Source organism: Mustela putorius, unplaced genomic scaffold, assembly GCF_011764305.1.
Source record: "Mustela putorius furo isolate JIRA1106 unplaced genomic scaffold, ASM1176430v1.1 tig00003834_pilon_pilon_pilon, whole genome shotgun sequence".
Classification (NCBI taxonomy): Eukaryota; Metazoa; Chordata; class Mammalia; order Carnivora; family Mustelidae; genus Mustela; species Mustela putorius.
Genome location: NW_025421987.1, coordinates 110,445,263 through 110,473,157, shown reverse-complemented (window position 1 = coordinate 110,473,157; position 27,895 = coordinate 110,445,263). Strand labels below are relative to the sequence as shown.

The following is a 27,895-nucleotide window of genomic DNA, read 5'->3' as shown; positions in this document are numbered from 1 at the left end:
CAATTGATTTTTATATCTTGATGTTATATGAAGAGACCTAAAATATTTGCTATTTTTAATAATTTAGCTATGGATTTAAAAAGTCACGCCACTTGTAAACAATGACAATTTTATGTGTCCTTGTTCTTTTTTTTTTTCAATTCTTGTGCATTTAATTTTGCTAGAACTTAGGAGTAAAAGAGGACCACCTTTTCTGGTTCCTCATTTTAAAGAGGGTACTTTTCACCAACAGTCATGAGGGTTCCTTTTTTTCCACATCACCACCAACACTTATTGTCTTTTTTATTTTAGCCATTCTGACTAGTGTGAGGTGATAGCTCATTTTGGTTTTGATTTGTGTTTCTCTGATGTTAAGTGACGAGCATCTTTTCATGTGTCTGTTGGCCATCTGTATGGAAGTGTCTATTTGGGTCTTCTGCCCATTTTTTAATCTGATCATTTGGAGTCTTTCGGTGTTGAGTTGTATAAGTTCTTTATATACTTGGTTATTAACCTCTTACGAGATACATCATTTGCAAATATCTTTTCCCACTCAGTAGGCGGTCTTGTCATTTTGTTAGTTTCCTTTTCTGTGCAAAATCTTTTTATTTTGGTATGGCTCCAATAGTTTAATTTTGCCTTTGTTTCTCTTGCCTGAGGAGCTCTATCTACAAAAATGTTTTTGCAGCTACCTCAAAAATTTATTGCCTATGTTTTCTTCTAGGAGTTTTATGGTGCACTTTTGGTGGGAATGCAAATTGGGGCAACCGCAGTGGAAGACAGTATGGAGGTTCCCCCAAAAATTAAAAATAGAATTACCATAGAATCCAGCAATTCCACTGCTGGGCATTTACCCAAATTAAAATGAAAACACTGCGGGGTGCTTGGGTGGTCAGTGGTTAAGCATCTGACTCTTGATTTCAGCTCAGGTCCTAATCACATGGGTTATGAGACCGAGCTTTACATCAGGCTCTGTGTTCAGCTGGAGTCTGCTTGGATATTATCTCCCTCTGCCCTTTCCATATGCTCTTCCTCTCTTTCTCTTTCTCTCTCAAATAAATAAATCTTTTTTAAAAATGAGAACACTAATTTAAAAAAACATATGCCCCCCTGTGTTTATTGCAGCATTATTTACAGTAGCCAAGATATGGGGGCAACAAAATTTCCATCCATAGATTGATAAAGAAGATGTGGTATGTATATTTACAATGGAATATTAACCATAAAAAATATGAGATCTTGCCATTTGCAACAACATGGATGGACTTAGAGGTTATTCATGCTAAATGAAACAAGTCAGAAAAATACATGTTCCATATGATTTCACTCATGTGTGGAACTTAAGAAACCAATCAAACAAAAGATAAAAAACAGACTCTTAAATACAGAGGAAAAACTGGTGACTGCCAGAGGGAAGGTGGGAGAAGAATGGGTGAAATAGAGAAAGGGGATTAAGAGTATACGTATTGATGAGCACTGAGTAATGTATAGAATTGTGGAATCATTATATTGTAAACCTGAACCTAAAATAACACTGTAAATTATACTTCAGTTTTACTTTAAACAAAGAATACTTCTATAATATCTCTGTTAAGATGATATATACTGTAGATGTTTAAAATACATCTTTTGTCAGATTGTTTGCTTCTATTCCTGGTTTGTTAGAGAGGTTTTTCTTAAAATCATAAATTGGAGTGGTTTTTCTTTTGTATTTACTTTTTATTTCTATTAGTCTATCAATATAAGCTGTATTCTTGTGTTTTTAAATATGTATTTAGATTTACATAGTTAGATTGTATCTTTTAAATGTAATCCTTGTATTTCTGAGCTAAATCCAACTTGGTAATGGCATATTCTCTCTTTTTTTTTATACTGAGGGGGTTGATTTGCTAATGTTTCATTTAGGATTTTTTATATTTATTTACTTTTTCAAGTTTTTATTTAAATTCCAGTAGTTAATGCACAGTGTAACATTAGTTTCAGGTGTAGAATCTAGTGATTGATCACTTCCATACAACACCCAGTGCTCATCACAAGTGCCCTCCTTAATCCCCATCATCCATTTAGGCCATCTCCCTAGCCCCTCACCTCCAGTAACTCTCAGTTTGTTTTCTATTTAAGAGTCTGTTTTCTGCAGCGTGGAGGTTCCTCAGAAAGTCGAAAATAGAGCTACCCTACAACCCAGAAATCACACTACTGGGTATTTACCCTAAAGATACAAATGTAGTGATCTGAAGAGGCACGTGCATCCAAATGTTTATAGCAGCAATGTCCACAATAGCCAAACTATGGAAAAAACCTAGATGTCCATCCACAGATGAATGGATAAAGAAGATGTGGTGTGTGTGTGTACACACACACACACACACACATACACACACAATGGAATACTATGCAGTCATCAAAAGAGAGGAAATCTTGCCTTTGTGATGACGTGGATGGAACTAGAGGGTATTACACTTAGCAAAATAAGTTAATCAGAGAAACACAATTATATGATTTCCCTGATATGAGGAAGTTGAGAGGCAACATGGGGAGTTTGGCGGGTAGGAAAGGAAGAAATGAAAAAAGATGAGATCGGGAGGAAGACAAACCATAAAAGACTCTTAATCTCACAAAACAAACTGAGGGTTGCTGGCGGTGGGGGAGGGAGAGGGTGGTTGGGTTATGGACATTGGGGAAGGTATGTGCTATGGTGAGTGCTGTGATGTGTGTAAACCTGGCAATTCACAGACCTATACCCCTGGGGCTAATAATACATTATATGTTAATAAAAAAATAAAATTTTTTTAAAAAGTCTGTTTTCTGGTTTGCCTCTTTTTCTCCCTGTATGTTCATCTATTTGTTTCTTAAATCCCATATATGAGTGAAATCATATGGTATATGCGTTCCTCTGACTGATTATTTCACTTAGCATAATACTTTCTAGCTCTCTCCATGTCAGTACAAATGGCAAGATTTCATTCTTTTTGATGGCTGAGTAATATTCCATGTGTATATATACCACATCTTCTTTATCCACTTATCCATTGATGGACCTCTGGGCTCTTTCCATAATTTGACTATTGTTGATATTTATATTCATTAGTAAAATGGGCGTTTAATATGCTTTTCTCATACTGTCCTTGGCTAGTTTACATGTCAAGATTTTATAGGTCCCCCAAAAGGGAAATGGGAAATGGCTAATATTTCTTGTTTTTTGGTCTCTGAAAGAATTTGTAGAAGATTCAAATGATGTGTTTCTTGAAAGTTTGGAACTTGCCAATAAAAGCATGTAGGCTTCGAGCTTTCTGTGAATATATTTTTTAATTTTTTATTTTTTATAAACATATAATATATTTTTATTTCCAGGAGTACAGGTCTGTGAATCGCCAGGTTTACACACTTCACAGCACAGCACTCACCATACTGCTTCAACTTTTTAAGTCTCCATCTTATCTATAGTTATGTCTCCTTTTTCATTTATGCAATTATCTGTGTCTCTTCTTTCTTTTGTGAGGTGGGTATTTCAATATGATTTCCTTTTATCTTTGTCTTTTAGTTTGCTGATTTCTGCTCAAATTTTTAGTATTTTAGTATTCCGGGTTTATTTTGGATTTATTCTGTATTTTCCTAATTTTTAAGCAGAGCATATAATTCCCAGACAGATAAAATAAGGTTTGCCTTATTGAAATTTTCATCCCCTTAAGTGGATGTCCTTGGGTCTGGAAGGATTCCAACAGAGTTTCTGACCCAGAAGGGGTCAATAACTGAGACCGGCTCCTTCTCTTGCTGTTGTAGTCCCTGTAACACAAGACCTGTTATTGTCTGAGGGGCACTTTCCTCCTAAGACTGTTTCAGAACATGTGCTTGATATTTCACTCTCTCCTTGGCTTAACTGGTCACTTTTTTTTTTCTTCTAGTACTATTTATTAGATCAAAGAACTGTCAGTGTGTGACAGTTGGAATTTAGAGGATGTAATCTCTTGTGCTTCAGGTTAGGAATCCACAGAAGTGAGGGGTGTGGGGGTGTCCAGTGACACCATCGCTGAGGAACAGAGTGAAACCCAGGTCATGAGACTTTCTAGCCTGTGCTCTTTCCACTGAACCAAGCATTCCTCCACACACGAGTGTTCATTTTACAAAATGGCAGATCCTAATGACCTTGTTCAATATCATCAGTCTACGCAGCCTCTCTTTGTGATTCTAGAAACTGCAGTTGGGAAAAACATGACATCAGTAAAACTATGCAGCTTGCTTGCCCCAAGACTGCATGTGTGTTTTGTAGTGCTTACCATCATCGATTCACTGTTTATTTGTTCCTGTTGTGTGCCAAGGATATGTGCTGTAACATTTCAGCATGGACGTTGTCTCTCTTTGGATAGTTTTCTTTCCACCTTTTGACTTCTGAGAACTAGTACAGCTCAAGAATGGGAAATGGTGGAAGAGATGGGGGCATGGGGATAAATAAGCAAATGACAACTTATCCTCAACTTTGCAGCAAAGACCCAGTATTTTTTTCTTACAGTGCAACAGTTGACAAAATTCTTGTTTCTGAAGAAAAATAAAATCCATATGCTTGGAAATGATGTATCTTGCATGCTCATTTTAAAGGAAAACTTGGCATTTATCTTAATTTTGCTGAAGTCTTTTTAGTATCCCTTCTGGGCAGTTAATTTTTTTTTTTTTTTTGAAGACATGTCCTAGATTATGAATTGGCTTGCATGGGGCAGAGGTCTCCCTGAAACCCCTTGTTCTTCATAGCCTCAAGAGAGGTGTTGCACAAGTTCTAAACATTCTGGGTTTGAAGCCAAGGGTTTGGTGGCTATGTTGCTTTTGCAGCTGTGGTTTAAATTAGAAACATTCTACCTTCTCAACAGAAAGTTTACAGTGATCCAGATTTTTTAAAGCTTTTTTTAAGCATGTAATTTCCAGAAGAAGTAGATTGGCTTCAGCCTATTTGATTCAGAATAAATGAATTACAACAAAATTTAGATTAAAGAGAACTGTACCTTTGAGAGTATTTCTATAACAATCAATCTCACCGTTAAGATGGAGTGTACAATGAATTTAAATTTACGTTGTTACTTTAAGTAAATATCTCATTTATTCTCCCCTCATGTCTTCAGGTTTTTTTTTTTTTAATTGTTTTTAAAATATCCAGATATTTTAAGATGTATGTAAATCCTGGCCATGATGGGAGCAGAACAACAAAGAGATTATAGGCAGTTCATCCATGTTTTGGTGTGGTCAAAATGATCCCAAGCCTACTAAGCATGAGCTTGGAGGCTTAGCCCACTACTCGTCTTACTGTATACACAAAACATGGCACATATGCATTTTAAGAGAACCTTTTACATGTGGAATTCTACACTATATAGCCTTATACCACACCAGATGTGGGATTCCATCTAAAGGGTGCAAGAAAATTATTATCACAAGATGCCATTCCAAAGAACTCAAATTTTATTGTATCACTGGTATTGATCATCTTTCTGCATGGGGAAATTTCCAGATGCTTCTTGCTGCATTGGGATTATTGTGGCCTTTCCTAATCCTCGCTTTTCTATCCAGGTTTTAACTTTTGGAAAGAAAGCTGGAGACACTTTTTGTGTTTACAATGTTGAGATTGGGATGCAGGGTAACAGAGTTTGTAAGGACAGATCTTATGTGGGCTGTACACCCAACTGTGGCCCATTTTATCAATGTGATTGAGTTGGTTGCTTACTTCTCCCTTATAAATCTATTTCCTTATCTGTAAAATAAGAGTAATATCACCTGGTACTAGGTTTGTTATCAATATCGAACAAGAGAACAAATGTAAAGCAGTTAGCGCAGGGCATGACACAGAGTAAAGGCTCAACAAATGTTGGAATTTGTTGTTACACGCATTGGTAGAAAATGTGCAGATATTACAACTTGGTTTTCATTTTGGGCAACCCATGTTAGGACTAACATTCCTCTAAAATAAAAGGGTTGAACTAAAAGCAACCTTTTATGAGCCACTTCCAGTTCATTGATTACCTCGGAATAGGATTGATAAATTAACTTACAGCCTGAAAAGTTTATATCATCTAAGCTTATGAAGGAATACAGCAGAGTTCCAAATTCCAGAATGTCAGAGGGATGATGGAGTAGGTGAGGCAGTGGGGATGGAATTTTGAATGGCACAGGTCCCTTTTCTGAAGGGATGAAGTACTAAGCCCTATAAGTCTGCCTGACTAGGCTCACTGCTAGTACTAAGCACTAGGAGTGAGACATCCCTATATAACATTGCAAATTCATGTTTCGGTAAGAATTCAGCAAGAAACAGATACTAGTTCATTAATATGGATCAATTGATTTTTCACTGAGTGGATGAATGAATGAATGAACCCATCCTGCTTCATGAACATATTTATTTTCAGTATCTTTAATATTTTATTTAATTCTATGAAATGAGTAATTCTAGGGGGCCAAAAATGCTTTAGGTCAAAGTGGAATTGGAAAACCCTTGCCTCACACAGTTTTAGGTACTTGGAAGCAAGATTGCGCAAAATGGGTCATTTGGGAGGATCAAGATATTGAGATGGAAAATGGAGGGCACTACTTTTATGTCTTCCCTCAAATTTAGGGATAAAGAGAAATGGTTAGCTTTTTAATTGTTTAGGAAAAGGAGAAAAACAAGGAGTTTTGACCACATCTAAAAATACGTACTGCTCAAATATGAAACACACCTACATGTTCATTACAAGTCAAGTCTTAGACTGTGTCCCAGCCGTGAACTCTGAATTGTCTTGGCAGTGAGTGGACCCAGGGTAACACTAGGGTACACGGAAAATGACTAATAGAGACATGAAATGTTGTTGGAACTAGAATATATTTGGCTATCGCCATTGACAATCCAAAATTTCATGTTTCTACAGCATCTTAGACCAGGAAAAATTTATATGATTGTGTAAATGTTTGTGGATCTTTTCCCCCAAGGTACTTCACAAATCAGAAACTCAGAGATTCTATGCCTTCTATTGCATCCAGTTTGCTATAAAATTTTGTGTGCTCTTAAGTGTAGGACTTTATTCCAAAATAATATCCACAACAATTTTAGGTGTTTATGTTTTTGTCTTTCAGATTTCAAGCTGGAGATTTTTTTAGGTCATATTATGAAAATGCTGCTGATTTTGTTCCTTATAATTCTTTGTTCCCATGTCTCTATGAGCAAAGATCCCGGTAAGTTTTAAAAAAAAAAAAAAAAAAAAAAAAAAAAAAAAAAAAAAAAGAGGAGAATTATTTTCACCAAGTTTTGTAGAGGTGTGGATGGTAGCTCAATTTCTTTTTGATGTCAACCTCTTTTTCTTTATAGATCATTTGTTTCTGGACCTTATTCCAGATATGATATGAGAGCTGTTATTTGTCCTTAATTTCAACCCCTTTTAGGTCTGTTGGGAGTTTGCATCTCTTAATATTAGAGTCAGGCCTAGGAAATTTGGCATGTCTATTCCTAGCTCATTTGTGCCAAAACATTGTCTTAGTTAAGTATCCAGATTCTGCTCCAGTTTAAACTGTTTGCTTATTGTAAAGAAAGAGCTCTTGCTCTTTAGAGAAAGCTCTATTGCTGTCTACTGTCTGTCAGTAATCTTTGCCTGGTGGACAAGAAATCAAAATACTGATGTACCCTTCACTGCCCCTCCCACCTCTATGTGGTGAGTTCTCATACAGGCCACTTCATGTCCAAGGCCAGCTATATTGGCTTTCACCGCTTTCTCAAGGACTCTGACCTTGGAAGCAAGTCAAGACCTTCTGAAGGGAGAAACTAGACATTGTTCTGTAAGCCTCTTCCTTTGCTATCTCACTATGCTTGATAAGCTTTTTAAAGAGAAGCAGTGCTTTTTGCTCACTGTCCCATGGTTCAGACATGATGTCGGCTCGTATCGGAACCTGAATCTATCTCGTGTGCTAGTTGTCCACATTTCCTTTCTCCACGTGAGGTGTGGGGTTTATTCATGAATAGAAAGGTCACTTTTGGTCACAAGTCAAGCCATCCTGGACAGGGCTCCCTTGACAATCCTCATAGGGGTTCCAGCCTTCTCTTGGAAGACAATGTTAATTCACCCCCACTTATTTCTTCCCCTCAAGTCACTGCTGGCTATATGGTCATCCAAGGAGTCTCAAACTAGTTGAAAGCAGGTTCTTCAGAAGCTAGGAAAGAATATTATTCTCTGTGCCTTGGTCAGATTGCTGTCAAGGGAACAGAATCACATGGTGGGGGGGTGCCTATGCTGGTTTCCTAGCAATTGTAGACAGGAAGAGGATGAAGTTATTTTAATTTGATTAGAATTTATCTGGTAACCACTTCAGCTCATCAGAATCTGAGTGAGGAAGGACTGTAGATATTTCCTAGTTGAATCCACTCATTTTAAAGGTGAGGAACCAGAGGCCCAAGTATGTTGAATAGTTTGACAGAGCAGGTGGAGTTAGCTGATAACAAAGTCAGGACTCCTGTTCTTTGTTCAATTTCACATTTTCTTAAATCTGCACCATCAAATAGACCTTTCTTTCCCTTCCCCAGACAGGAAATGGATCTTCTACCAAAGTGGTGAGAACTCTGAATTCAAACCAGCAGATCACTAGTAAACAACATTTTGTGCTTAAACCCAGTGATTCCCTATCACATAAAAATCTTAATCTCACAAAACAAACTGAGGGTTGCCGGGGGGAGGGGGTTTGGGAGAAGGAGGTGGGATTATGGACATTGGGGAGGGTATGTGATTTGGTGAGTGCTGTGAAGTGTGTAAACCTGGTGATTCACAGACCTGTACCCCTGGGGATAAAAATATATGTTTATAAAAAAAAAAAATCTAATTCTATATAGCTAACATTGAACCTGACATTGAATGAAGACTTAAAAGTTCAATGAATCCTATATCCCTATATAAAAATTATGTTTTTAATAGGAACTAAAACCATAATCTCTTTCCTAGCTTAAGGCATTCTAGTTTCTATCAAGTTTTACTTACATAAGAAGACATCCACCAACAATAATGCCCATTCCTATGGTTCATCAAAAAATACTATAAAGAACTTTAAATTTGCCACAGTTTTGTGATTGTTAGGTATTTTTTAAACTTCATCAATTTAACACTTGGGAATACAAAACTACTATGTATATAAGTTAATCAGATCACTGTTGCCTTGCTAAAAGAGGAATTACAATGAAAGAGTATCATTCAGATTTCTCCATTCTAACAAATGCAAAGCAATGCAATTCTCATTTAAAATTTTTATTCTCTTGATATAAATGAGGATCAAATTCTGAAAGCAAAAAAGAGGGGGGGGAATGAATCAGTCACTAAATGTATAAAAACCCAGGATTTTTTACTTCTCTAAATTTATCTAATTAATTCCATACAAAATTGGTGCTTAATTTGTGATGAGTTTAAATAAAAGGGTCTATGGAAGGAATCAGCCCAAGAACTAGATTTCTTTTCTTGGGAGAATGTGTAATTTCAGGTTATTATTTCCAGTTCATTGGAAAAGTATTAAAAATACAAATGAAGGAAAGTAGGTTTTTCTACAAATGGTTAGCATTAAACAGGGTGGTAATTTCTAAAATTTTTGCTTTGTTTCTATGTTTCTGGGTTCGTAGGCCCTGAGTATGCAGACGTGGTGTTTCTGGTGGACAGCTCGGATCACCTGGGAACTAAGTCCTTCCCCTTTGTGAAAGCGTTCATCAACAAGATGATCAGCAGTCTGCCCATAGAGGCCCACAAGTACCGCGTGGCCCTGGCCCAGTACAGCGACCAGTTCCACAATGAGTTCCAGCTGAGCACCTTCAGGAGCAGGAACCCCATGCTGAACCACCTCAAGAAGAACTTCGGCTTCATGGGCGGCTCCCTGCGCATCGGCCACGCGCTCCGGGAGGCGCGAAGGACCTACTTTTCTGCTCAGGCTGGCGGGAGGGACAAGAAGCAGTTTCCCCCAGTTCTGGTGGTCCTGGCTTCCGCGGAGTCCGAGGATGACGTGGAAAAGGCCTCCAAAGCCCTGCGGGAAGATGGGGTGAGAATCGTGTCCGTGGGGCTGCAGGGTGCTTCCGAGGAACAGCTGAAGGCCATGGCCACGGCTCAGTTTCATTTCAACCTCCGGTCGGTCAGGGACCTTGGCGCGTTTTCCCAAAACATGACACACATCATCAAGGAAGCCACTCAGTACCGGGATGGAGCAGCGGATGACATTCTTGTGGAAGGTGGGTTTAGGGCACATGTATAGGAATGATTAAATGCTTTTGAAAAATCAATATGGAGAGAGGATTGTAAGGACAAACACCCCTTCCCTCCAAAGCCTGGGCTTCTGTTGCTATGTAATCTTATTACCGGTTCATTTGAAAGGTAAATGTGTTCTTAAATCATTGCCCGCTGAAACCACATAATGCAATCTCAGAATGCTAGGGCTAGAAACAACTTCAGGTAAGCCAAACCTCTGCTTCTGCTGAGAGAAGCTTGCAAGGGATCATTTAAGGTGACATGGCCCGGCCCACACCAGGCTGCAGTTGGATATTGGGTAGATCAGGCTCCTGGATTCCCCAGGCCCTCGATCCTACAACTGTATACTGCCTCCCTTCTGCAGCTCTTCTCTGGCTGAGCTTCCCTGTGTTCTGTTCCAACTCCAACCTGCTGGCCAGGTCTGTCCTCTTGTATTAACAAGGATGATGGGGTGTTTATGAACCTCATTCAAGTAAGGGGCAAGAGAGAACCAGTTAAAAACAATTTGCTCAAACTGTACAAGTGTCAGTAAGTAACATAGGAAACTGATATTATTGCCAGGTAGATCTGTTTGAACGAGACAGTAGAATTGTCTATTGATAATGGAGAATGCTTTTCTTGTTTATTCTAGGAAAACATGAATCCTCTTATTGAACTTTTCCCCAAATAAAAAAATGCAAAGTGCAATTTTTAGTCCATTACAATACCTTAGGAATATCTGGACTCTACCTATTGATTTTAGTGATATTTTAATTACAATCACAGTAGCAGTTGTTCACAGAGCGAATTTTATGTATGGGGCCGTATGCTAAGCACATTATCACATGTGCTCTCTATCACAATTTCCTGAGATAAATGCTGTTTTCACAGATAAGGAAATTAAAGCTGGGAGTTGAGCTTTGATCCAGGATTTGAATCTAGGACCTTGTGATCTCAGCTTCATGATCCTTTTGTGCATGGCATTCTTTCTTTAAGGGTGTAGCCAGATTCTGGTAGATGTTTTCGTGCCTTATAATGCTGAGCAGGGATGCCAGAACTCCAGCTAAATTTGTGCCTGTTCTTTCTTTGTCCATACAGTTTGCCAAGGCCCGTCTGTGGCTGACGTGGTGTTCCTGTTAGATGTGTCGGTCAATGGCAGCCAGGAGAACTTTGACTACCTCAAGGAATTCCTGGAAGAGAGTGTATCTGCTCTTGACATAAAGGAAAACTGCATGAGGGTTGGCCTGGTGACCTACAGCAATGAGACGAAGGTGATAAACTCACTCAGCAAGGGCGTAAATAAGTCAGAGGTTCTCCGGAATATACAGAATCTCTCTCCCTGGGCTGGGAAGGCTCACACAGGAGCTGCCATCAGAAAGATCAGGAAGGAAGTGTTCAGCGCACGCAATGGCAGTCGGAAGAATCAGGGGGTGCCCCAGATCGCCGTGCTGGTGACCCACAGACCCTCAGAGGATAACGTGACCAAGGCGGCCGTTAACCTCCGGCGCGAGGGCGTGACCATCTTCACCATGGGCATCGAGGGAGCCAGTGACAGCCAGCTGGAAAAGATCGCCTCTCACCCCGCCGAGCAGCATGTGTCCAAACTGAAAACCTTCTCCGACCTGGCTGCTCACAACCAGACGTTTCTGAAGAAGCTGCGGAACCAGATCACGCACACTGTCTCTGTTTTCTCCGAACGCACGGAAACTCTCAAATCCGGTAAAGTCCTTAGCTGAGAGAAAGGTGATTCAGAGCCTTTCTCTTTTCTCCTGTCGCTCAGGCATCCTAAATAGAGGAGGGGCTGGCAGGGGGTGCTGTGGATAGGGAGAATAAGTTCCTAATTCCTTACCTTTGCTTACTCATACAAAGTGTAACCTGGGGGCGAAGGGAAGCCGTTGAGGTCTTGGGATGGGGAGGAGGGACTTCCTTTTTTACATGGTCTCCAGTGCAGCTTTACCAGGATTCTCTATGACTTCTAAACATCCCAGAATGCCATCCTTTGTTATTCAACTGCCTTTTACTTTTTCTTTTTTCTCCTTTGCCTCTCCCGTTCCCCTGCTCTTTCTTATACTGTTTTCTCTTTAAACTTTTCTCTCCTTTCCTCCCACCATCCTTGAATTCCAACTTGGAAAAGAAACCGGAAGCATGATTTGGTTTGAGGACAGAGTGGTTTGCTGTGAGGGGCTATTCTGCTATCTGTGAGTTTGGAGAGACAGAGAGTGATGCATTTTAAATATTTCATATATAGACATGCGTACTATGTAATTGATGTGTGCCTTTATATGTAGACATCAACAAATAGTTCTAGCATGTTTACTATCAAAGTGTCCTTGTTCTATGCAAATAAGGCCACTGACAATACCTCTAGGTTTGTGAATTGGCTAGGAGTAGATGGGGAGTCCATAGTGTGTGTAAGTTTTCAAAAAAGAAAACTCGTTGGTCCACAATATCCTGTTAAAGACCTCTGTTTCCCAGCATATCACTTGCCTGCTTGCTAAGCTGTTATTCACTAATGGGGAAAGTGACTTGTAAAAATCATCTTCAAGTTTTCTTTCTCATCTTTTATTGTGTCCAGATTTGCTCTAATTCATGGCAGAGAACTATTGAAATAGTCTTAAACTGTCAGAAGCAATTCATTTGGCCCCAGTAATGCTATGATTTCCCTCCATTAGGCTAGCAGTATCTTATGCCTAGAAGCTGTTTTCCATTTTCCTGTCTGAAGACGCTTCCATTGTTCTGCTTCCCATCTATCCCCAGTCCTTCTTCACACTTGCCTCTGGGCCACAGCCAACTGTATGGTTCCATTTTAGGTTGTGTGGATACTGAAGAAGCAGACATTTACCTTCTCATCGATGGCTCTGGAAGCACCCAGGCCACAGACTTCCACGAAATGAAGACCTTCCTGTCTGAGGTGGTAGGGATGTTCAACATTGCTCCCCAAAAGGTGCGGGTTGGGGCTGTCCAGTACGCTGACAGCTGGGACTTGGAATTTGAGATCAATAAATACACTAACAAGCACGACTTGGGAAAGGCCATCGAGAACATCCGGCAAATGGGTGGGAACACAAATACAGGTGCAGCCCTGAATTTCACACTAGGGCTCTTGCAAAAAGCAAAGAAGCAGCGAGGAAACCGAGTGCCCTGTCATCTTGTTGTCTTGACCAATGGCATGTCCAAGGATAGCATCTTGGAGCCTGCGAACAGACTGAGAGAAGAGCTCATTCGTGTTTATGCCATTGGGGTCAAGGAGGCCAACCAAACACAGCTGCGAGAAATTGCAGGCGAGGAAAAGAGGGTATACTATGTGCATGACTTCGATGCTTTGAAAGACATAAGAAACCAAGTTGTTCAAGAAATCTGTGCTGAAGAAGGTAGGGGACATGGTGGCTTCGCCTTTTGATTTCAGCTCCTAAATTACCTTCCTGCAGTATGACATCCCAGGCTTAGAGAAACAGCGTGAATTTCTAAGTCAAGGTTTGTTGACTTGTGTAGCTACATTTGTTCTCCAGAGAAAAACTAGGAGCCCATTATAATGTTGTTCTAATTGATATCAGAAGCATACAAAAGATGTTTGGAGGCGTTCACCCTAGTAAATATCAGTTAGCCTCTTCCCACAAATCCCTGCTGGGATAGACCTATAATTAGACACCACAAATGATTTCTGATTTTGAAGGAGTAGCTCGGGTTATTTAAATTGCTTTTTTTTTTTTATTTTTTTTTATAAACATATATTTTTATTTTTATCCCCAGGGGTACAGGTCTGTGAATTGCCAGGTTTACACACTTCACAGCACTCACCAAAGCACATACCCTCCCCAGTGTCCATAACCCCACCCCCCTCCCCCCAGCAACCCTCAGTTTGTTTTGTGAGAGTAAGAGTCACTTATGGTTTGTCTCCCTCCCAATCCCATCTTGCTTCATTTATTCTTCTCCTACCCTCTTAAGCCCCCATGTTGCATCACCACTTCCTCATATCAGGGAGATCATATGATAGTTGTCTTTCTCCGCTTGACTTATTTCACTAAGCATGATATGCTCTAGTTCCATCCACATTGTCGCAAATGGCAAGATTTCATTTCTTTTTAATTGCTTTTTAATAAAACTTTTATGAAACCTTTTACAACTGTATCAGTAGTCTTCAGCCAGGGGTGACTTTTGACCCTTGGGGGATACTTGCAATATCTAGAGAGAAATTTTTGGTTGTCATAACTGAATGACAGACATAGTTTGAATGTTATGATGATGACATAGTTACGAATGACTATGAATGACAGTAGATGCTCCTGGCATTTAACAGGGGGAGGTCGGGATGCCACTAAGTGTCCGTGCATTATAGGATACTGTAGGAATGCTCTCCACAGTAAAAATGATCCAGCCCACATTGTTAATAGTGCTCAAGTTAAGATATCATGAATCATATATTAATAACAAATAACAAATAGAGTAGTCTCACTTTTATTGCCTTCAGTGCTTTATTCACTTGCTAGCAATCCTTACCAAGCTCACACTTAACTTCAATATAGAATTATTTGTCTTTTGGATTTTCTTGTTTACCCTTAACCTTTTTTACCTGAAGCTACCTTGAATAAGTGTCTTGCCTTCTCCCCTACAGCCTGCAAAGAGATGAAAGCAGACATCATGTTTCTGGTGGACAGTTCTGGCAGTATAGGACTTGAAAACTTCATCAAAATGAAAACATTTATGAAAAACCTGGTGAGCAAATCTCAGATTGGGGCAGATCGGGTACAAATCGGCGTAGTCCAGTTCAGCGACGTCAATAAGGAGGAATTTCAGCTCAACAGATATAAGTCCCAAAATGACATTTCAGATGCAATAGACCGGATGACTCACATTGGAGAAACGACCTTGACTGGTAGTGCCCTGACCTTTGTGTCTCAGTACTTCAGCCCTGCTAAGGGGGCCCGGCCCAATGTCAGGAGGTTTCTCATCCTCATTACTGACGGTGAAGCTCAGGATATAGTGAAGGACCCAGCACTAGCACTTCGACAAGAAGGCATAATTATCTACTCAGTGGGGGTATTTGGTTCCAATGTCACCCAGCTCGAGGAAATCAGCGGGAGGCCTGAGATGGTATTCTATGTTGAGAACTTTGATATTCTGCAGCACATTGAAGATGACCTTGTTTTTGGAATATGCAGCCCCCGGGAAGGTAGGTGTGGGTGTATGCACTAGCGGGATTATCCAAACGTATGCCCACATTAGCCATTCTGTCTGGAATTAAGTAGACTGTTTGAACATTGCAAACTTTGTGTTTAGTTGAAATGTTCATCCTAGTGGGTTTAGACCTACATATAAAAAATGCACCTTTCCTCAACAGAACTGTCGCATTTATACAGAACAATTTTGGTCCACCTAGGTCGTTTCTCGTTTGTAGACAGAGAGCACTAAGGCGATATCGTAGGTCTGGTTCCCTGGAAGCAGGAGCTGCGTCAGGGGTTCTTACGGAAGTGACTTGTTGAAGAGGCATTTTCAGAAGAGGTGTAAGGGATGCAGGATAGGGCACACGTTAAGCGCTAAGCAAAGAAGTGGTCTCAGCTAGAGTATAGCTTCAACCCGATCCCCTTGGGAACCCTAAGCATGAATTATACCACAGAGTCTGCCCACCTGGAGGCAAGGGGCCAGCATCCTATAACCTGTGTCCTTGGGCCCCATGTGAGGCAAGCGGTACAAAAGCATAACCTGGGCAAGGTGGCTCCCCTTTGACCTGACGTCCAATGTAGACATTTGTTTTACAATATTTGAAAATGAATACTTCCATAAACTGAGATGATGTTGGTATAAACACTGTGATATTAAATCCTATAAAAGAGGAGTATAGTATAGGAACTTGAACCATGGATGCCTCAAAGGAAGTAAATAGTATAGTCCATGAAACTGCAGAGTCATGCAAATGATGAAACAGGTTCAGTAGAGGGAAGGGACGGATTCGCACTGTGATACATGGGGTCTGATGACAGAAGCATTCCAGAAAATCTCTACAAAGACATGGATCTTAATGGAGTTTTGAGGAAAGAGAGGAACCCTAATTTTCAAGGAACAGTTCTGTTCATTTTCCACTGGAAGTTTTGGTGATGGTAGTCTGTGCTGGATTGTGTTTCCTGATAATTCTACCCAGAACAAATCTGAACTCTTCAAAGTGTGCCAACACTGAGAATCCACACCCCCCACCCCCAGCCAGCTCAGTCCCTTGGGTAATCCAGGCAGGCTTCTGAGGGCAGCAAAAACCCAGAGAGATGTAATGTCTTCTTTTGTGGAACCAGCCTTTCTTTTCTTATTTTTTTTATTATGTTCAGTTAGCTCCTGTATAGCACAGAATTAGTCCTTGATGCAGCGATCAGTGATTTGTTAGATAAGTATAACACCCAGGGTTCAGCACAGCACATGCCTTCCTCAATATCCATCACTGGCTTTTCTTGAGAATTCACTTTATGGCTATGTACAACGTGGCCTCTAGTCAGTGGGGTAAGTACATTGGTTCTAGAGTTTTTAACAGCCCTGCCATGTAGCAAGCAGGTGGCTGGCAGAGGAAGGAAATAGAGTGAGCCTCTAGGAGGGTGGCTACTCTGTTACCATTCCTTTTCTCCAGAACCAATGAATTAACTTTTGGAACATAACTTTCCAAGGCCCCTAGAGGGATTGTGCTACATATGGACTAAGTCATTAACCAACTGACATTCCACTTCTCCAGAATGAATGAGTTGGAATTTGGAACTCTGTACTTTTAGATAGAATATATTATACACACACGGATTAAGTATTAATGGGGTCTTCCCTGCTTTACTTTTTCATGCCATTGACCCAAAGTTTGAAAAGTGAACAGGCATGTCATGCCAGAACCACTGAGTTAGGCCAAGTGTGAATTGGGCTTATTTCTAGGATAAGACCCAACAATGAAAGGAGATAATGTTCAGGAAAGTTAAAAAGGGAGAGCATGTAACCTTGAAGAATGAGCTATCATAAAACTGTGAAAAAATATACAGTGTTGCCAAATTCATTTTCATGTGGTCATTTCCCGAAGGTTTATCTTAAGAATAAAATAAAAAATTAAAAAAAAAAAAAAAAAATCTCGATGCTGGGCTTAAAAAAAAAGAAAAAAAAAAAAAACAAAACATGAATCTGTGTAAATGAAAACACATGTTGAAGAAACTATTTATACAGGAGAATTTCTGCAGAATGCTATTTTTTCCTTTTTAGTCCAAAGCATTTGAAGTGTTTATTCCTATGATCCTGTAACTACTTCCCCCTACAGTGTGCTTCATGTCTGCCTTGTCCTAAGTCTTACCTGACTATTTCTACATACTGGCAGCATGAACGTATGTGTATTGTCCTGTTACCCAGGACATTCTCATGTACAGCTTGATCCCGTGCAGAGTACACCTTGGCAATGGAAAAAAACAGATGTGGACAGAAGAGTCTCCCATGATCTCCAAAGCTAATCTTATGTGGTTTTCTTTTTTCCTCTTTTAGAATGCAAGCGGATTGAAGTTTTGGATGTTGTGTTTGTAATTGACAGCTCTGGAAGCATTGACCATGATGAATATAATATCATGAAAGACTTTATGATTGACTTGGTGAAAAAAGCTGACGTTGGCAAGAATCAGGTCCGGTTTGGGGCACTGAAGTATGCTGATGACCCAGAGGTGCTGTTTTATCTGGGTGACCTTGGCACAAAATGGGAGGTGATTTCGGTGCTTCAGAAGGACCAGCCCATGGGGGGCAACACTTACACTGCCGAGGCCTTAGGCTTCTCAGACCACATGTTCACTGAAGCCAGGGGCAGCCGTCTGCAGAAAGGGGTCCCCCAAGTCCTCATTGTGATCACTGATGGGGAATCCCATGATGCAGATAAGCTCAATGCCACAGCCAAGGCCTTGAGGGACAAAGGCATTCTTGTCCTGGCCGTGGGGATTGCTGGTGCCAATCCTGTGGAGTTGCTAGCCATGGCAGGATCGAGTGACAAGTACTTTTTTGTGGAGACGTTTGGAGGCCTGAAGGGAATATTTTCAGATGTGTCAGCCAGTGTATGTAACTCTTCGAAAGTAGGTAAGTTTTGTCCATTAAACTTGTCTTAATTATCAGCAGAGGTCCAAGTGAGGGAGAAACCAAAACAATAGCTGGTCAGAGCAAGTTCTCCAGAGAGGAAATGGAGAAGCACCTATGGTCCTAGAACTTCCCACTGTTAGAGAATCTCAGGGTGGGGAGGATCTCAAGGACATTTCATCTGGCCTCCTCCCCAAAGAGGAATACCCCGTACAGCTTTGCTGCTCATTGCCTAAACTCTTCTAATCATGGGGGATTCACCATTTTTGAGCAGGCTTTGTTTCTCAGAACACAAAGTTGTTTACCCACCCTTTCCACTCACTAGTTCTTCCTCCTGCTTTTCACACAAGAAATCCAATTCTACTTCTTCCTAAGAACCAGCAGTCATTGCCTGAAGCCTTCTCTCCTGCCGGCTGGAAGATCCCAGTCCCTTTGCTTATTATCAACAGAAGCTTGTTTAAAACATGGAGCCCAATACAAAACCCACTTTGAGACTGATGTTTCTAGAACAGAGCACAGTGGACTTCCTTTGCCCGATGTTTCTGGTTCATGGCTAGGGATTACATTGCCACATTTATGTGTGTATGTGGTCATTCATTCACTTATTCAGCTGCCACTCTACACCTTTGTTTTTAAAGGAAGACTGGTCTATTAAAAAAAAAAATTCCTGGGGCATCTGGGTGGCTCAGTAACTTTCTGCCTTTGGCTCAGTTCATGATCCCAGGGTCCTGGGATCAAACCCTACATCCGGCTCTCTGCTCAGCAGGGAGCCTGCTTCTCCCTCTCCCTCTGCCTGCTGTTCTGCCTGCTTGTGCTTTTTATCTGTCAAATAAATAAAATCTTTTTTTAAAAAAATTCCTTATTATTTTTTATTTAAGGTGTTTTATTAAAAATACTAAGTATTATTGGATGAATTGCTATTAATCCAGGTTTCCAAGATCTTTAGCATAGTTCCTTTTAAAAATTATTTGACTCTTTTGGATTTCCTATGCCTTGCCTCCTTAGAAGACCCTAATCTAACCCTATCTATTTCTTTCATCAAACTAATGAAATCTGTCTGGGTCTTTCTGAAAACTGGGAGAACTCTTAGCTTCTGTTGGCTAGTGCCTAAAATTTGATTTGTCCTTTTAAGCCTACTGCAGGAAGTTGACCTTGAATTTTTGTATTAAAAGGTCTCCCTTGGTGAACCATGAGAGACTGTGGACTCTGAGAAACACCCTGGGGGTTTTGGAGGGGAGGGGGATGGGGCATTGGGTGAGCCTGGTGGTGGGTATTAAAGAGGGCTCCTATTGCATGGAGCACTGGGTGTGGTGCATAAAAAATGAATCTTGGAACACTGAAAAAATAAAGTTAAAAAATATAAAGGTCTCCTTGGGTGTGCTTTAAAAAAAAACTGCTTTATCTCTCTTATTTGAAACAGGAATTTAATGAGATAACTGGTTTCTAAGGATCTATTTATCATATTTCTCTTTATCTCTTCCCTGCTTATCTTGACTGCAGGAATCTCAGATACCTTTAATCTTAGGCTAACTAGAATTAACTATGTTAAGTCAATGGTGAAATCTCTGGGGGAATTCAAGGAAATGATAATGCTTACCAGAAGGCTAAGGGAATACGTAGGAGCAAGTTCCAAGCATAACTCATTCATTGGCAGTGGTCTTTTCATATTCTTTTTGTTTTGTATTTGTTGTATTAATAAAAAGGAAGCCTCTCTAAACTATATTGCATTGCCAAAAAATATTTTTATTAAGTACATATTTCTACCTATATGCATCAGAAAGGGAGCTAAAAAAGAGGGAAACAGACAAGATACAGGCTGGAAGGCATGATTTGAAAACCTCAGTTTGCCCTAATAATAATCAGGAAAGTATTGATTGGCTCACCTAGCCAGGGAGGCCAGGTGAATCATACAGACCATCTGTCTTTTTTTTTTTTTTTTCTCACTACAGAATTTAATTCCTTTTTTTGGAATTTTTATTTATTTTTTAAATTTCTTTTTTTTTAATTTTTTATTTTTTATAAACATATATTTTTATCCCCAGGGGTCCCTAAGTCGATATGTGCTATTTTGTTTTCTCTTGCTGTGCTTCTACTAGCCCTGGGATTTCTGAAAGGGTTAAGGCTACATGGCAGGTAAGAGTGAGTTTACCATGGTGCCACTCTTATTTCTCTAGCCTTTTGGAAAAGAAAATGGTATAAGACCAAATGGAAATCCCAAGAAAGGCAGAAAGGGATACGTGAGTTGTTTGTGCCTTTATCAACTGACTGTTTTTATTTCCTCTCCACTAATGTGACCACTGGATGGCATAGGATAAGAAGCCATCTTCACAAATCTCATTTCTATATAGCTACAAGCACATAATCTGCACTTGCCAGGTTTCAGAAAAAATAATCTGATTTTTGTTGTTGTTACTCCCTTTCCTCTTCTTTGTAGATTGTGAAATTGAAAAAGTAGATCTTGTGTTTCTCATGGATGGTTCAAATAGCATTCATCCAGATGACTTCAAGAAGATGAAGGAATTCTTGGCATCTGTTGTTCAAGACTTTGATGTCAGTATCAACAGAGTACGTATAGGTGCTGCCCAGTTTAGCCATACCTATCGGCCAGAATTTCCACTGGGAAATTTCATAGGCAAGAAGGAGATCTCATTTCAGATCGAAAACATCCAGCAGATCTTTGGATACACGCACATTGGTGCTGCACTCCGGCAGGTGGGGCATTACTTCCGGCCAGACATGGGCAGCCGGATAAATGCAGGTACCCCGCAGGTGTTGCTGGTCCTCACGGATGGCCAGTCCCAAGATGAGGTGGCCCAGGCCGCTGAAGACCTGAGACACAGAGGCATTGACATTTACTCTGTGGGCATTGGAGATGTGGATGATCAACAGCTCATTCAGATCACCGGGACTGCAGATAAAAAACTGACGGTCCATAACTTTGATGAACTGACAAAGGTCAAGAAAAGGATAGTTCGCAACATCTGTACCTCAGGGGGTGAGAGCAGTAAGTATTTAACGTGTCCTTCATATTTTTTCCTTCCCTGTCTTTGCTGACATTTTCCTCCAGCTCTGTTTACATCCCCAGGGTCTGGTAGGAGAATTTAGATTTGCACCTCTGGATTTAAGATTGAACTTCTCACAGTCATCAAGTATTTTTTTGTGACTTGTGGACTGAAAAAAATCAGGACATCTGAGAATCTTTTGTCTCGCACACCACCCCCTACCCCCACCCCCTAGAGTACATGCCCCTTTGCAAATGGGAATGCTGTTGCACAAGGAAGAGGCCATTGTTTACAATTTCATTGGTTTCATAAGTTGGAGACTATGTCTCAAAGAAGTAAACTATTTGGCAGGTTTTGGTTGCCTGGCAAAAGGACCTCAGTCTGCCAAGGGCTGTGGTACAGGTGTATAGAAAACGAACAACCTTGAGAATTATAGATTTTATTATGAAAATTTTTGCTGCAAAAGTTAGTAAATACCTTCTTAAAAGTTAGTCTATTTTGACATTTTCCAACAGATGGAAGAAAAGATCTTGAAAGAAGGATTTTTTTTTTTTGGGGGGGGGGGGGCTGACTGTGGTTCTGTGTAACTATCTATGGTAAATAGAAACTCTAGATTTTTACCAGGAAAAGGAAAGCTATCTAGTTGCTAGGAGGCAGCTCTGGAGATAGATAGCCTAGCTATGCATCCTTATTTGATGGCCATTTTTTTCTTGGACAAGTTGCTTAACTTCTCTAAGTTTAATTTTCTCATCTATAAAATGTGAGCAGTAGCTTCACCTAGTTCAAAAGATCATTGTCAAGATTAAATGAGAAAATGCGTATTTAATCTTTATAATTACATCCCAGATGTCATGCTTACTCAACATAAAGTTATTCATTTTTGTCTACCACTGGTCCATTAAATTTATTCATGGGGGCCAGCTCTTCCTTTGCCCCTAGTCACTTTCAGGAAGTAAGTGAACCTTTTCTTGGTGATTAGTATATCCATCGAACAGTAACTGTTAAAACTAAAAACATCATTCAAGGTTATTTCACTTTCCCAGCTTCCCACAGTCTGCTCACCAGCCATGACAAAGGAGGTGCCACATGGTTGGCATTTTACCCATTGTTGCCCACCTATCACTTCTACCCCCTTCTCCCATGCCCCACCCTCTTGTTCTTAGCCAAGTTTTCTGGCTTCTCCAAAGTAGGCTGGGGAAGAGAGAAGGCTAAAGAAGCACACATAAGTTCTTACTTGATGATGCTCGTCAAGAATTGGTTTTCTGTGACAATAGCCTATATCTAAATCTGGGTCCATTCATGGGTCTTCCAAAGACTTTCCCTCCTGCCCTCCACCACCTCTACCTCCATCCAAAGCACATTTGTCATGGGATCTCTCAACCATAGTTTCTCTGAGAGAGGTAAACACGTCTCAATTCAGATGTTCCCTTCTGCTTTCCTCAGTCTCTGGGCATTTGGTGATGTCTGCAGCTTTATTGTGTTGCCATCTCTTTGGCCCTCCAGTTAGCCTTTTTTGACAGGAGATTAAAGGAGTCCACAGTGGCTCCTTCTTTCATGTGGGCATATCAGCTCCAGGGGAAACAATTCCATATCAGTTGCCCCAGTAAATACTAGAAGTTACAGCCTCTCGATGTGGTCACCTCTCTTGCAGAGAGAGCAGTGTGCCATCCTGTGACACATTCTGTAGAATTTCTAGGCTTGCCTCATCTCTAAATACTCTCTTAAAGCTTCTCTTATCTGACTTAAAGAGGAAATTACCTCCTTTCCTTCTACGTATATGTGTGTGTGCAGGTGAGACACCTCCCAACACATCAACAGTTCTCTCCCCCCAAACACTCTTCTAAACTCTAGGTTCAAACCCTTTATAAGACCTGATGTACAAGCTAAGGGTTAAGAGTCTTGTCATTGATTAGGGACTGTTGTCTTCATGAACCCTGCTTCATGATATCCCCATACTTTGGAATGTCTGGTGACTTCAGCCAAACCTTCCACATTAATTTCCTGTTTCACATGAAATACCCATTTCCAATTATTAGGCAGAAAATGATCTTGGAACCATCTAGTCTCTTCTTGAGAGACTGAAAGAAAACCATGTGGAAAGTTAAAACGAGGAGTGTGCACTCCCATGTAGTAAGTTATCTTTAAAGGAAATAGTCATGAATGTAAAAATAAACAGAAATACTCTATATTAAGATAGAGTTAATTAATTATTACTGCAGTAAACAAGAATGTGAGGACTTTGTAGCTGAGCTGCGGGCCAAGGCCTAAAGAGACTGGAATGAATACTGAGAAAGTTCCAAAGGCATGTGCAGATGTACTAGAGAATACCAGTTCTTCTTAAGCTACAACCGCCCCCGCCACACCCCAGTCCAGGAATTCCAGTAGTTGGGTATGACTTAAAGCAAATCAGACTTAGAACCTAAATGTCTAGCTTTGCTTCTTATTAAAATAGGCATAACTTTGGAGAAGTCACTCTCCTTTCTTTTCCATTTATGAAGTTAATCATCTGTTTTTCTGACTATATACTGATTCAATGTTTTGAAAGGATGATCAGCTGCATTGAGATATGAGGGAAGTGACTAAGAATCAGTGTTTCCTGAGCATCTAGGAAGGGGGTCGAGCATGCATCATCTGGTTAAATTCTCTCAAAACCCCATGTGGTTTGTATTTCTATTCCCACTTATAGTGAAGAAACTAGGGTTCAGAGGAATATTGGTAACCTGGCCCAGATCCTACAGGAAGTACCAGATAACAAATTTCGAAACCTAGGTCTGTCTGACACCAACCCTTTTTTTGGTCATTTAGTTAAGCTGCCTAGTTTCTTGATACAGTTGTTGTCTGGGTTATCTTATGCTAATGTTATAAAGGACTAATGTCTAAGTGTTGTGCTTCACTAATTAATAGCTGAACTTAAGACCTCATAAGTTTGCATCTTGAAATTGTTCCCATAAGCTGCTGCCCACTAAGGAAACCACTTGCTGCAGAGCTATGACTTCTGATGCTACAATCTAGTAAGAAAACTTGTAACCTGCATGACCTATCAACACTAGCCTCCCGGGAATTGGTAAAATAAGGTTAAGGTAGTTGAGAATATGAATATCCAGACAAGCCTGGATCTGATATCCCAAGTGTGGGATCTGCAATAATAATTGAGACCTCCAGCAAGCTGTTCCAAGTCATAGTTTCCTCTTCTGCAAAATGAATATCAGAAGAGCTTCTACTTATGCTATTTTGTAAGGACAAGTGAGATAATGAATGGGAAGTGCATGGTAGGTATACGGACACTATTAGTAACTACCATAGAGTGTTGCAGAGGATATCTTACAATGATATATAAATATACAAATACGTGGAGTCATGGGGTTAGTTCACAGAAGGACAATTTACCAAGAGTTCCCTGGTTTAGGAATGTTAATATTTTTGCAACAGTTCAGAGCTATATTCAAATTTAATGTCTTAGCATATAGCAAATTCTCTTAAGCAACTAAACTCCAGAGTCTGTTTTCTCACCTTCATGTTTATTATTTTCTTACATTCATGTTTATTTTCCTGACTTTTCTCTGAGCCTGGGTATTCTGACCACCTAGAGGAGATTATCACAGAGTGTTCGGGATACAGAAATGCTGCCTTTTTCATTGAGCCATGATTAGGTAGCAAAAGAATCAGTAGTCCCTCTTCACATTTGCATCATCATGGATAGATGTATCAAAAAGGAGAGTTAAGTGAAAGGCAGTCTGGGGAAGAATTTGGTTCAAGGAATGTGAGAAATACAATGACAAAAATAGATGGTCATTCCCAAATTTCCTTGATGAGGATCTCAAAGGTTTCTGTCTTAACTGGGTTCTCTAGAAAACGGAGCTCAAAACAAATATGCTAATACTTTGAAAGTATTACTTCGAAAGTGCAATCCCAGGGAAGCAAGAGTGAGTGTAAGAGAAGTCTTACAGGAAAGGAGAAAAAATACATACAAGATGGTACATTACTAAGCTTGCTATAGATTCTTGAGAAAGCAAATTGGTGCATCAGTCATATAGAATATCACTACCGAAGTGTGTGGCACCACCACATAGATGGGTCCATCAGGGGGAATAAAGAAGAGGACCTATCTGCTAGTTTCCTCCCAGCTACTGACTCTCACTGATCAGTGTTTACCCTCAAGGAGAGTTAATTCTGCTACCCTACTGGGTTGTGTTATCAGCCCTTTGGGGAAACCAGACATGGGATCCACAGTGAATGATATCGGTGACTGGAAGTCCTGGAAGGAGCTGGATTTCCCATGAGTTCAGTTGGGTTGGATATGGCAACCAGAGTCATCATGGCCCTCTTGCCCTGAGGAGATGAGGCCATGGCAAAGCCTGGTCACCCCCAACCACCCTGCACACTTTTAGGAGAACAGATAATGGTGGCAGCTGAGTCTATCCAATGGATAAATGTCCAGGTCTGGATTGGGTGGGGAGGATGTAGCAAATCGGAGAAATACATAAACCAGGTCTCTTACCCTACGTGTTTTCTAGATCATTCTTTTTTCATCTGAGAAACCCCTTCTTTCAAAGGCCCCAAACAAATTTCTCTTATCCCAACCAAGAACTGCCAATAGCCCCACTTTCCCCTTTAAAGTATTTAAGAATTGTTTTCTAATATTACTGATATATCCCACCTTCTTGACAATATTTCTTAATACTAGGAATCTGCCATCATCAACTCTAATTATGGACTTTATAAGTCAGATAATTAAAATCCACTTTTAGGTCTGGCAGGGAAATGTCAGACTACCTGTTTAGTCCAATCCACTCTTTTCTGTTTTTATTTTTATTTTGGAATATATAATCTCAATTTTATAAACAGGAAAATCAATGCCCAGAAGGGTTAAGAGACTTGTGTAAAGTTATCCAGCAGTAGCAGTGTCTTGACCCGTCCATGACTAAAATGGAACATGGGGCCTTCCTCCTTAAGGACCTCCCCCCAACCAGACATCCACACTGTGGTTTGTAAGGACAAGTCCAATGCTCAAAACACTAGTTTTGCTTCTCCTCGTTATCACCCTCTACAGCAGGGCTGTGAGCTCCCTTCTCAATTTGCGCCACGCTTATCGCCACTTTTCCATTTCCCCCTCCCGCTATCGTAGGTCCATCCTTCATTATTTCTCCTTGGACATCCAGTGTACACCTTCTCCCTCACTCACTTCAAAACCATCCCTGCCTCTTGTTAGCTCTGAAGGCTCTGAATTGGTAAGACCCTTCCTTCCATGAGAGCCCCCTTGATTAAACGGCCTGGTCTAATTGCATTTAGAAGTGTGCCTGCAACTCTGGATTTGTTCCTCAAATTCATTCCTTTGATCACATTATTATGGAATCATTTGTCGATTTGAATTAGTTAAATAAACACAAGGAACTTATTTACTAATCTAGATAAAAAGTTAAAGCACTAAATTTTTAGAGGGGACAGTTCCCCGGATCACTCAATGATATTTTGGCATTTCTGCCGATGTTTGTTTTTCAAAAGGGACAATATTCCTTGAAGGCTGTGACCTAGTTTGGTTACTAGTTTCCTGTTCAGGGGCTAAAACCATGTTTATCCCAGAGTGAAACTTTCAATCTCAAGATTGAAATGATAGGATATTGATTCAAGAGGAATTTTGGAAAGGAATTATTCTGATGCTTCTTTCTGACTAGTTTCTTTTTCCTTATCTCCCTTTCCAAATATCAGAGGAGAGATTTGTCTAAGAAAGTACTGATGGCAAAATAAGAAATAAAAACTAAAGAAAACCCACCTTTCAGATGTTTTGATAACATTGATTTACCTTAAATATTGTGGTGAAAATTGATTATCAGATAAGGATTTACTTTCCCTTACCCAAAACTTTTCTCTTTAAACATGAATCAGGGTACAAAGGAGTGGGGAAAAAAATGAATCAAGTTACTGGCCCTTATTTTAAAATCTGAAAGTGACATTTTTATTTCAAAGACTTGCAAATGTACATCTGACCAGTGTGTCTGGAGGTAGCATAGGTGGGCATTTTTCTACACAATAGCTATCTTTATAAACTGCTTATCTGAACAAAGCAAATTAAAAACACATAGTCTTCTCCCCCTCTGCATTTCTTTTCTTTTCTTTTTCTTTCTTTTTTTTTTTTTTTTTTAACCAAGCAAGCTGGTTATATTTGCTGGATTTGCTGAGTCTGTATCCAAATGAATTTGCTAGAAAAATTTAAAGTTTTTAGCCCACCTTAGAAGTTCTGGAAAAAAGAATACATGTGAGCTATCATTTTATCCTTCCCTGATTACTCCCCTTTAGGAGGCTCAGCTTAAATTATCAAGTCCTTTCTAGTTTCTCCAGTGCTTAACATGTCCCTGGCTTTAATAAGGATAAAAGCAAAGCACTCTAAATGCAAAAACTCTCTAGGTATTTCTCGAATCTCCAAATGGCAATGGCCTCAGCTTCCTGAGTGCCTGAGCTCTGAAGGCAATGCCATCTCTGGCATATAACTTTAGATACTTAAATGATTTTGCATGGCTTTTTCAGTGACCACAATGATGTCTTTCAGGACTTTGTTACAAAATCATCTAGATTTTATAGCAGCTTAAAAAAAATTCTATACTTATACCTTTATAGGTTATAGAAGAGTGATTCTAATCCTCTTCCTTTATTCAGTCATGT

General features: G+C 40.0%; 1 protein-coding gene across 1 annotated transcript in view; it reads left to right on the top strand.

The window, feature by feature from the left end:
* The first annotated feature begins 7,050 nt into the window (after window positions 1-7,050).
* Window positions 7,051-27,895, top strand: part of COL6A6 (collagen type VI alpha 6 chain) — a 108,836-nt gene continuing 87,991 nt past the window's right edge. Inside the window, exons 1-7 of the mRNA XM_045088924.1 lie at window positions 7,051-7,167; window positions 9,584-10,180; window positions 11,274-11,894; window positions 12,986-13,546; window positions 14,788-15,345; window positions 17,664-18,239; window positions 20,671-21,240. Of these exons, the coding sequence (XP_044944859.1) occupies window positions 7,101-7,167; window positions 9,584-10,180; window positions 11,274-11,894; window positions 12,986-13,546; window positions 14,788-15,345; window positions 17,664-18,239; window positions 20,671-21,240 (3,550 nt within the window). The 5' untranslated portion in view covers window positions 7,051-7,100. The remainder of the gene's footprint in view (window positions 7,168-9,583; window positions 10,181-11,273; window positions 11,895-12,985; window positions 13,547-14,787; window positions 15,346-17,663; window positions 18,240-20,670; window positions 21,241-27,895) is intronic.